The sequence below is a fragment of the Dendropsophus ebraccatus genome, chromosome 2 (assembly GCF_027789765.1).
Source record: "Dendropsophus ebraccatus isolate aDenEbr1 chromosome 2, aDenEbr1.pat, whole genome shotgun sequence".
Lineage (NCBI taxonomy): Eukaryota > Metazoa > Chordata > Amphibia > Anura > Hylidae > Dendropsophus > Dendropsophus ebraccatus.
Genome location: NC_091455.1, coordinates 207,031,130 through 207,043,633, shown reverse-complemented (window position 1 = coordinate 207,043,633; position 12,504 = coordinate 207,031,130). Strand labels below are relative to the sequence as shown.

The 12,504-nt window shown below is 47.0% G+C and overlaps 2 protein-coding genes across 3 annotated transcripts in view; one reads left to right on the top strand and one right to left on the bottom strand.

The window, feature by feature from the left end:
- Positions 1–12,504, bottom strand: part of LOC138783958 (anterior gradient protein 2-A-like) — a 470,764-nt gene that overhangs the window by 141,331 nt on the left and 316,929 nt on the right. The window lies entirely within an intron of this gene.
- GARS1 (glycyl-tRNA synthetase 1) overlaps positions 3,308–12,504 on the top strand; it is a 30,071-nt gene continuing 20,874 nt past the window's right edge. Inside the window, exons 1-5 of the mRNA XM_069960603.1 lie at positions 3,308–3,625; positions 9,972–10,073; positions 10,998–11,100; positions 11,781–11,922; positions 12,260–12,348. Coding sequence (XP_069816704.1) covers positions 3,308–3,625; positions 9,972–10,073; positions 10,998–11,100; positions 11,781–11,922; positions 12,260–12,348 — 754 coding nt within the window. The remainder of the gene's footprint in view (positions 3,626–9,971; positions 10,074–10,997; positions 11,101–11,780; positions 11,923–12,259; positions 12,349–12,504) is intronic.

Below are 12,504 nucleotides of genomic sequence, written 5' to 3'. Positions count from 1 at the left end.
CTATTATGGGGGCACTCTCGAGTCTATTTCATACTATTATGTGGGTCACTCTGTATCTGACACAATTATGGGGGCACTCTTTATCTGACACAATTATGGGGGCACTTTGTTTATGACACTATTATGGGGGCACTCTGTATCTGACACAATTATGGGGGCACTCTGTTTATGACACTATTATGGGGGCACTCTGACACAATTATGGGGGCACTCTGTATATGACACTATTATGGGGCACTCTGTATATGACACTATTATGGAGGCACTCTGTATATGACACTATTATCGGGCACTCTGTATTTGACACTATTATGGGGGCACTCTGTATATGACACTATTATAGGGCACTCTGTATATGACACTATTATGGGGCACTCTGTATATGACCCTTATGAGGGCACTCTGTATCTGACACTATTATGAGGGCACTCTGTATCTGACACTATTATGGGGGCACTCTGTATATGACACTATTATGGGGGCACTCTGTATATGACACTATTATGGGGGCACTCTGTATATGACTCTATTATTGGGCACTCTGTATATGACACTATAATGGGGCACTCTGTATATGACACTATTATGGGGGCACTCTGACACTACTATGGGGCACTCTGTATATGACACTATAATGGGGCACTCTATATGTCACTATTATGGAGCACTCTGTATATAACACTATTATGAGGGCACTCTATCTGACACTATTATGGGGACACTCTGTATTTGACACTATTATGGGGACACTCTGTATCTGACACTATTATGGGGGCACTCTGACACTATTATGGGGCACTCTGTATATGACACTATTATAGGGGCACTCTGTATATGACACTATTATGGGGGCACTCTGTATATGACACTATTATGGGGCACTCTGTATCTGACACTATTATGGGGGCACTCTGTATATGACACTATTATGGGGGCACTCTGTATATAACACTATTATGGGGCACTCTGTATCTGACACTATTATGGGGGCACTCTGTATATGACACTATTATGGGGGCACTCTGTATATGACACTATTATGGGGCACTCTGTATCTGACACTATTATGGGGGCACTCTGACACTATTATGGGGACACTCTATATGACACTATTATGGGCTACTCTGACACTATTATGTGGGAACTCTGTATATGACACTATTATGGGGGCACACTGACACTATTATGGGGCACTCTGTATCTGACACTATTATGGGGGCACTCTGTATATAACACTATTATGGGGGCACTCTGACACTATTATGGGGCACTCTGTATCTGAGACTATTATGGGGGCACTCTGTATATGACACTATTATGGGGGCACTCTGACACTATTATGGGGACACTCTGTATCTGACACTATTATGGGGCACTCTGTATCTGACACTATTATGGGGGCACTCTGTATATGACACTATTATGGGGCACTCTGTATATGACACTATTATGGGGCACTCTGTATATGACACTATTATGGGGGCACTCTGTATCTGACACTATTATGGGGGCACTCTGTATATGACACTATTATGGGGCACTCTGTATATGACACTATTATGGGGGCACTCTGACACTATTATGGGGACACTCTGTATCTGACACTATTATGGGGCACTCTGTATCTGACACTATTATGGGGGCACTCTGTATATGACACTATTATGGGGCACTCTGTATATGACACTATTATGGGGCACTCTGTATATGACACTATTATGGGGGCACTCTGTATCTGACACTATTATGGGGGCACTCTGTATATGACACTATTATGGGGCACTCTGTATATGACACTATTATGGGGCACTCTGTATATGACACTATTATGGGGGCACTCTGTATCTGACACTATTATGGGGGCACTCTGTATCTGACACTATTATGGCGCACTCTGTATATAACACTATTATGGGGGCACTCTGTATCTGACACTATTATGGGGCACTGTATATGACACTATTATGGGGTACTCTGTATATACAGTAACACTATTATGGGGCACTCTGTATATGACACTATTATGGGGGCATACTGACACTATTATGGGGCACTCTGTATCTGACACTATTATGGGGGCACTCTGTATATGACACTATTATGGGGGCACTCTGACACTATTATGGGGCACTTTGTATCTGACACTATTATGGGGGCACTCTGTATATGACACTATTATGGGGGCACTCTGTATATGACACTATTATGGAGCACTCTGTATCTGACACTATTATGGGGCACTCTGACACTATTATGGAGCACTCTGTATATAACACTATTATGGGGGCACTCTGTATCTGACACTATTATGGAGCACTCTGTATATGACACTATTATGGGGGCACTCTGACACTATTATGGGGGCACTCTGTTTATGACACTATTATGGAGCACTCTGTATATGACACTATTATGGGGCACTCTGTATATACAGTAACACTATTATGGGGCACTCTGTATCTGACACTATTATGGGGCACTCTGACACTATTATGGAGCACTCTGTATATAACACTATTATGGGGGAACTCTGACACTATTATGGAGCACTCTGTATCTGACACTATTATGGGGGCACTCTGTATATGACACTATTATGGGGGCACTCTGTATCTGACACTATTATGGGGGCACTCTGTATATGACACTATTATGGAGCACTCTGTATCTGACACTATTATGGGGGCACTCTGTATATGACACTATTATGGAGCACTCTGTATCTGACACTATTATGGGGGCACTCTGTATATGACACTATTATGGGGCACTCTGTATCTGACACTATTATGGGGACACTCTGTATATGACACTATTATGGAGCACTCTGTATATAACACTATTATGGGGGCACTCTGTATCTGACACTATTATGGGGACACTCTGTATCTGACACTATTATGGGGGAACTCTGACACTATTATGGAGCACTCTGTATCTGACACTATTATGGGGGCACTCTGTATATGACACTATTATGGGGGCACTCTGTATCTGACACTATTATGGGGGCACTCTGTATATGACACTATTATGGAGCACTCTGTATCTGACACTATTATGGGGGCACTCTGTATATGACACTATTATGGAGCACTCTGTATCTGACACTATTATGGGGGCACTCTGTATATGACACTATTATGGGGGCACTCTGTATATGACACTCTGACACATAGGCGTCCTCTCTGACATTACTATGGGGTCCCAACTCTGTGATTAAACTTAGCCCTTTGTCTCCTCAGAATAGACGGCTACTACAACTCCCAGCATACCCACTGTACCTCCCTGCAGAGAATTGGGTGTCATGCCCACATCCAATATGGCTTCTCCTTCGCTTCCCGGCCGTAGAGCGCGGCCGCCGGCGGGTGTCGCTTTGCGGCCGTCGTTGCAGCAGAGATTTCATCATGCAGTGAGGTGTGTGATGCTCGTGCTGAGGTCCCTCCCCGCCCTGCTGCCTCTGCGACATCTGCCCGGCTCCCTGTGTCAGCACACCCGGCACGCCCGAGCTCCAGCCCGGATAACCAAAGTCTACAAGTACCCGGCGCCCCCCAGAGAGCCCCCCGCCATGGAGGTCAATGTGGAGGAGCAGCTGGCGCCCCTCAGGCTGGCGGTCAAAGAGCAGGTGAGGAGAAGGGGTGTGAGGCGCCCCCTGCTGGAGGGGAAGAGGAGAACACCAGGGGGATAGAGCTGTACATGGTGGGGATAGAGCTGTACATGGTGGGGTGCCCCCTGCTGGAGGGGAAGAGCTGTACATGGTGGGGGCCCCCTGCTGGAGGGGAAGAGCTGTACATGGTGGGGGCCCCCTGCTGGAGGGGAAGAGGAGAACACCAGGGGGATAGAGCTGTACATGGTGGGGTGCCCCCTGCTGGAGGGGATAGAGCTGTACATGGTGGGGTGCCCCCTGCTGGAGGGGATAGAGCTGTATATGGTGGGGTGCCCCCTGCTGGAGGGGATAGAGCTGTATATGGTGGGGTGCCCCCTGCTGGAGGGGATAGAGCTGTATATGGTGGGGTGCCCCCTGCTGGAGGGGATAGAGCTGTACATGACTGGGTATACTAGGTCCGATTATAAGGAGGGGGGGGGGGTTCCCTGTATACTGGGTCTGATTTATCGGGGGGTTCCCTGTATACTGGGTCTGATTTATCGGGGGGTTCCCTGTATACTGGGTCTGGTTAATATCGGAGTTCACTGTATACATATACCCCCTGCCTCGTCTAGGGGGCGCTCTCTTGCCTCCCTCCACCTGCGGACGTTACTGTGTAATCTGTGATATCTGCACCTGGGAAAGATGGGTGACGCTCTGCAGCCGCCATTACTCCTTCCTGTCACACATCTCTCATAACTTTTGAATGACAAACCTGCTGTGGTGATCCATGATCTCCGCCATGTCTTTAACCATTTAGTATACTGGGGGCCTCCCCTGTAGTGGTGGGGTGCTGCCTGTCCCTCAGATCACTTACCATTGAATGACGAGCCCTTCTAGTGATGCCAGAACAGGTGGAGATACTATAACTGGTTGTGTCCAGGATCCTCAGAAAGCTGGGTCACCGCTCCTGTCATGGCGGCTTTGAATGGTAAACCTGACTGCTCCCGCACATTGGGCTCTGCTGTGTGATGGATGATGGCTGCTCCCGCACATTGGTCTCTGCTGTGTGATGACTGCTCCCGCACATTGGGCTCTGCTGTGTGATGGATGATTACTGATCCCACACTGATGAGTGACTACTTCTGCACATTGGGCTCTGCTGTGTGATGGATGATGAGTGACTGATCCCGCACATTGGGCTCTGCTGTGTGATGACTGCTCCCGCACATCGTTCTCTGCTGTGTGATGGATGATGACTGCTCCCGCACATCGTTCTCTGCTGTGTGATGGATGATGACTGCTCCCGCACATCATTCTCTGCTGTGTGATGGATGATTACTGATCCCGCACTGATGTGTGATGGATGATAAGTGACGACTTCTGCACATTGGGCTCTGCTGTGTGATGGATGATGACTGCTCTCGCACATTGGGCTCTGCTGTGTGATGACTGCTCTCGCACATTGGGCTCTGCTGTGTGATGACTGCTCTCGCACATTGGGCTCTGCTGTGTGATGGATTATGACTGTTCCCGCACATTGGGCTCTGCTGTGTGATGGATGATGGCTGCTCTCGCACATTGGTCTCTGCTGTGTGATGGATGATGAGTGACTGATCCCGCACATTGGACTCTGCTGTGTGATGGCTGCTCCCGCACATCGTTCTCTGCTGTGTGATGGACGATAACTGCTCCCGCACATTGGGCTCTGCTGTGTGATGGATGATGACTGCTCCCGCACATTGGGTTCTGCTGTGTGATGGACGATAACTGCTCCCGCACATTGGGCTCTGCTGTGTGATGGATGATGACTGCTCCCGCACATTGGGTTCTGCTGTGTGATGGATGATGGGTGACTGTTCCCGCACATTGGGCTCTGCTGTGTGATGGATGATGACTGCTCCTGCACATTGGCTCTGATGTGTGATGACTGCTTTCGCACATTGGGCTCTTCTGTGTGATGGATGATGGCTGTTTCCGCACATTGGGCTCTGCTGTGTGATGGATGATGACTGCTCCCGCACATTGGGCTCTGCTGTGTGATGATTGCTCCCGCACATTGGGCTCTGATGTGTGATGACTGCTCTTGCACATTGGGCTCTGCTGTGTGATGGATGATGACTGCTCCCACACATTGGGCTCTGCTGTGTGATGGATGATGACTGTTCCCACACATTGGGCTCTGCTGTGTGATGGATAATGGTTGCTCCCACACATTGGGTTCTGCTGTGTGATGGATGATGGCTGCTCCCGCACATTGGTCTCTGCTGTGTGATGACTGCTCCTGCACATTGGGGTCTGCTGTGTGATGGATGATGGCTGCTCCCGCACATTGGGCTCTGCTGTGTGATGGATGATGGTTGCTCCCACACATTGGGTTCTGCTGTGTGATGGATGATGACTGCTCCCGCACATCGGTGTCTGCTGTGTGATGACTGCTCCAGCACATTGGGCTCTGCTGTGTGATGGGATATGAGATGTGGTCAGGGCGGTTCACTGTGAGACGCTGCTCTTGGTGACCTCAGCCTCCGGAGCAGACGCTCATCCATTGTGCACAGACGGGGGGGGGGGGGGGGGGGGGGGTTTGGAATTGCTCAGGGGTCAGTGGATAAATACAACCAGTGGGATCCTATATACAGGGGGATGTGTACGGCTGAGGGGAGGCGGCTATGGGCATCTGCATGGGGGTCTCTGTATTACTGGGGTCTCCTTATAGAGATGGTGGAGGCCGCAGCTGGAATATACCATAACCCAGTGCTTCTCAGTTCCAGTCCTCGGGCCTCACCAACAGGTCATGTTTTGAGGATTTCCCATACAAAGATCACCTGTGATAATACCTGATGCACCAAGTATAATTATATCACCTGTGATAATACCTGATGCACCAAGTATAATTATATCATCTGTGATAATACCTGATGCACCAAGTATAATTATATCACCTGTGATAATACCTGATGCACTAAGTATAATTATATCACCTGTGATAATACCTGATGCACTGAGTATAATTATATCACCTGTGATAATACCTGATGCACTGAGTATAATTATATCACCTGTGATAATACCTGATGCACTGAGTATAATTATATCACCTGTGATAATACCTGATGAGTATAATTATATCACCTGTGATAATACCTGATGAGTATAATTATATCACCTGTGATAATACCTGATGCACTGAGTATAATTATATCACCTGTGATAATACCTGATGCACTGAGTATAATTATATCACCTGTGATAATACCTGATGCACTGAGTATAATTATATCACCTGTGATAATACCTGATGCACTGAGTATAATTATATCACCTGTGATAATACCTGATGCACTGAGTATAATTATATCACCTGTGATAATACCTGATGAGTATAATTATATCACCTGTGATAATACCTGATGAGTATAATTATATCACCTGTGATAATACCTGATGCACTGAGTATAATTATATCACCTGTGATAATACCTGATGAGTATAATTATATCACCTGTGATAATACCTGATGAGTATAATTATATCACCTGTGATAATACCTGATGAGTATAATTATATCACCTGTGAAATACTAAGGAAATCCTCAGAACATGACCTGTTGGTGGCCTGAGGACTGGAATTGAGAATCACTACTATAACCTACTTATTCTTGGGGGATCTACCATAACTTATTGATCAGCGGAGGTCTGATCACTGGGATATACCATGATTGGTGGGGAACTAGTAGGGTATATAGTAACTTACTGTCTGGTGGGGGCCTGGAATATACCATAACTTTTGGATTGGAGGAGGTCTTACTGTCACTGGGATGTATTATCATATACTGACATGCAGGGCACACTTCTGGGATGTACCATAAAGTTACAATCAGGGGGATCCAACTGCGGATTATACCAAAACTAAGTAATTTTGGGGTTCTTGCTCTAGGATATACCATCACTTACTGTCTGGTGGGGGACTTCTGGAATATATCATAGGCTACTGGTCCTTGGAGGTCTGAGAGCCTGGATATACCATAACTTATTGGTTTGGAGGTGGAGGAGGGGGTGTTATTCTGATACCATAACTTACTGACTGGGGGGGATTTAAAGTGAGGACTTTTGGAATATACCATAACTTATCTGATTGCTGGAATATACCATAACTTATCTGATTGCTGGGATATACCATAACTTATCTGATTGCTGGGATATACTATAACTTATCTGATTGCTGGTATATACCATAACTTATCTGATTGCTGGGATATACCATAACTGATTGTGGGGGTGTGATTGCTGGGATATACCATAACTTATCTGATTGCTGGGATATACTATAACTTATCTGATTGCTGGTATATACCATAACTTATCTGATTGCTGGGATATACCATAACTGATTGTGGGGGTGTGATTGCTGGGATATACCATAACTTATCTGATTGCTGGAATATACCATAACTTATCTGATTGCTGGGATATACCATAACTGATTGTGGGGGTGTGATTGCTGGGATATACCATAACTGATTGTGGGGGTGTGATTGCTGGGATATACCATAACTGATTGTGGGGGTGTGATTGCTGGGATATACCATAACTTACCGATTAGGTTCATCCAGGGAGCACAGTGTAAGCATAGGCTAGATGCATTGTTCCCAGCGATCTGCTTTCCAGCTGTTGCAGAACTCCCATCATGCCTATGCAGCCATGTTGTGAGTTGTAGTTGTGCACCAGCTAGGGAGCTCCAGATTGGAGATCACTGCCCTCAGGTGTCTTCTATTGAGCCTATGCTTATAGCGCCCCCTGTCCTCTGTTGCAGCCCCCTCCCATACTAGTCGGCCCTGTCCTGTTATGACCAGTACATAGTGGGGGTGTACTTTAGCGGATCATATGGCGCCCAGATCTCCATAGGTCTCTGCAGTGTGCATCCCCCCTCACACTGATGGATGAGGTCCCCTTCCCCCCGGCTCCTCCTTCTGCCACGTTTTCCTTCAGTCTTCCCTGCAGGAGAGAAAAAAAAGACACGATCTCTGAGGAGAGAGAAACCCGAAGCTCCAGCGTCTGATGCAACAGCAGATCATCATCATCATCATCATCATCATAATCCTCTGCCGCCGCTGCACACCACTCACACTTCCCCTTTAAATGCCTTCCCCCCCCAAAAAAAAGTTTCCCCGTTGTTCCATAGTTCTAGAGATGAGGATTTTTCAGTATCTCTGCTTGCTTGAATGGAAACATAGAGAGACCTGGTTCTGTTCTCTATATATAGTGTATTTAATGGATCAATATATCCTGCTGTTCTCCAGCTGCTTCACAACTACAACTCCCAGCATGCCTGGACAAGCTTAAAAGCGACGCTTTGCAACAGCTGGAGAGTCACAAGTTGGTCAAAGCATGCTGGGAGTTGTAGTTTTAAATCAGCTGGGGTGTCGAAAATTGATGATGGGTAAGATCATGCTGGGAGTTGTAGTTTTGCAACAGCTGGAACGCCATAGGTTGATCAGGCCATGCTGGGAGTTGTAGTTTGGCATCAGATAATGCAGGGATGGGGAACCTTCGGCCCTCCAGCTGTTGCACAACTACAATTCTCATCATGCTAAAGCTTCGGCTGTCCAGGCATGATGGGAATTGTAGTTTTGCAACATCTGGAGGGCTGCAGGTTCCCCATCCCTGCTCTATGGGTTCTCTATGCTAACACATTTGAAGTATTTGCTGTGGTGTATACCATCATCCTCCTATAGGTGGCGCTGTTTGCCTCCCCCATGTCTCCCTTTTACACATTGTTTTCCTCTGAGCATCCGGCCTCCCACCAGGGCAGGTAATCTCCCTCCGCCAGCAGGGTCGGGGGCTCTTTTGAGGGTCTCTTCACACAGTGAAGGTCCCCGTCTGTAATAACATCGGATTAGGATGTAAAGTCAACGGATTTAGCGCATTAGCTGCAATATAAGCAGATATACCGAGCAAGAGCCTAGCAGCATGCTATGTAGTAGCGGGTGTTCCTGCCAACTACAACTCCCATCATGCTCGTGTCTGGTATTACTGCTCAACCCCATAGAAGTGAATGGAGCTGAGCTGCAGTACCAGACACAACCTGTGAACAAGGTGAGGCGCTGTTCTGTAAGAAAGCAGCCATGTGTTGTTGTTTTTTTTTGTTTTTTTTTAATTCTCAATTTTATTCAGTTTTCAAAATTTAAAACCAGCAAAACCGTATACACCCAGAAGGGTGCAAAGGCACATATCCATAAATCATAACAAAATGGAACATCGAGCAACTACAGTGTAACAAAACTGGAGCACTACATAGCAGCCATTTTTTCTAATTCTACACAACCCCTTTAAGAACCTAGTTGGTTTTCCTGACCAGATCTTCTCCTCTTTCTCCCCCTCTGCAGGGTGACATCGTCCGGAAGCTGAAGGAGGAGAAGGCTCCTCAGGTGGATGTGGACCGGGCGGTGGCAGAACTGAAGGCCAGAAAAAGAACCTTGGAAGCCAAGGCAAGAGTAACCTCATAGAAGGATACCTGTGTTTTGTGTACAGAAACAGCGCCACACCTGTCTTCAGGTTATGTGTGGTATTGCAGCTAAATAATATTGGAGGTAAGCTGCAATACCAAAGTTAACCTATAGATGGTGTGGTTTCTGGAAGAAAGCAGCCATGTCTTAGTAATCCTGGATAACCCCTTTAAGCTGTGGCCCCAGAGGTGCTACATGGTCTCTGCCATGACCAGTGATTCCAGCTCAGCCACCATATCTGTGGTAATCTGCAATCCCTCCCTTATGCTTTACACTGCAGCTCTGATAGCCTATTATATGGTGATAGTTTATTCCCATCTCCCATATTACATGTATGAATGGGGATCCAACCACCGGGACCCCCTCTGATCCGGAGGCTGCAGGGTGATGGTCACCCTGTCATACACCGCACCTCACAGCCGCCCAGCAATATATTCTAGAGGAGTAATAAATGTTTAATAAGAAGGGAAGCGAACAAGGCTGCGTCATAACCATAGCGCTGTGTCTGCTGTATACTCCTCACCCTGCAATTATACCGCAGCTCATCAATGGTTATAGTCCTGTGTTATTTATAATTCCTGTATCCCTCACATTCATATCACTGTATCTCACTGACCTTCACACATTACATCCTGTACTCCAGAGCTGCACTCACTATTCTGCTGGTGGGGTCACTGTGTACATACATTACATTACTGATCCCGAGTTACATCCTGTATTATACTCCAGAGCTGCACTCACTATTCTGCTGGTGGGGTCACTGTGTACATACATTACATTACTGATCCTGCGTTACATCCTGTATTATACTCCAGAGCTGAACTCACTATTCTGCTGGTGGGGTCACTGTGTACATACATTACATTACTGATCCTGAGTTACATCCTGTATTATTATACTTTGTAGGAATTATCTCTACAACCCAAGGATGACGTTGTGGACAGAACCAAGATGGAGGACACTCTGAAGAGACGTTTCTTTTACGATCAGGCCTTTGCTATATACGGAGGTAATAATCTTGTGTCCCCCCCATGATTGGTGGTGTCGCCCTCTAGTGTCTGTGCTCCGTACCTGCAGCTTATTTGCAGGGGCCCCCTGGTGGGACCCATCTATTATATGTCTGGTATTATCCGCCTCCTCCTGTCACTTCATTTGCCAGATTACAGGAAATTCCTCCGGACACTAAGCTTTATTTAATCACTTTCTAGTTATTAGACATAATTAAAAAGAAACGTGGTGATAAACCTTAAAGAGACATTACTTTCCTGACCTATCACTACTCCCTGCTGAGGGTTTGTTACAGTTGCATCCAATCTGTGAGGTGTACATAGCAGCAGCACAAAGCTCCCTCCAGTCCTGATTGTTACATTGTACCTGCCATGATACATTGTAACAAACTATACTAGAGTCCAGGCTATAGAGCTCACAGAGCATTGTCTACACGGGATACAGCTGAAAGCAGGACTAGCTATGTACAATGTATCAGTCCAGGCTGTAGAGCTCACAGAGCATTGTCTACACGGGATACAGCTGAAAAGGGGACTAGCTATGTACAATGTATCAGTCCAGGCTGTAGAGCTCACAGAGCATTGTCTAGACTGGATATAGTTGTATTGCTTCTTAGCTGCTTGAGTTACCCCTGACCTTTCCCCCCATTACCATGTACCCAGTCTCTGGTTCTCATTGCAGGGGTCAGCGGGCTCTACGACTTTGGACCGGTCGGCTGCGCCTTAAAGAACAACATTATCCAGACGTGGAGGCAGCACTTCATCCAAGAGGAGCAGATCCTGGAGATCGACTGCACCATGCTGACCCCGGAGCCCGTCCTCAAGTAATACCCTGAGATAGGAAGGGGATGCGGCTGCTGGGGGGCCGAACAGTAATGTGGGGGGTAGAAGGAGAACCACATACTGGCTGGATAACCACCTCCAGAGTGACACATCACCGCTCCCAATTCTTCACACCATTCTCCCCATGCCGCCATGTCGTTGGAGTCGCTGTGGTCAGGAGGTTGTTTTAGCTCTTTGGTCCGGGGCAGCCAGTTAGGTTACTGGGAGGAGGAGAGGGCTATGCTGCTTCTTAGACTGTCTGTGTCTGTTGTTCTTGTGGGTCTCTGTCCTGTATTGTTGTACACTGCTTTAGTCCTCACCCCCTTATTTGTCTTTCAGGACGTCTGGACACGTTGATAAATTTGCAGATTTCATGGTTAAAGACGTCAAGAATGGAGAATGCTTCAGAGCCGACCATCTTCTAAAAGGCAAGTGAACCTGATAAGCCGCCCAGCCACCTGGTGCACGTAAGAACATCTGCTATATCTGGTGACATCACAATATATTACAGACCCTTAGGCTTCATGCAGTGTGGAGCCGCGGTCTCTGCATCCCACAGGGGGAGGCCGCGGTCTCTTCATCCC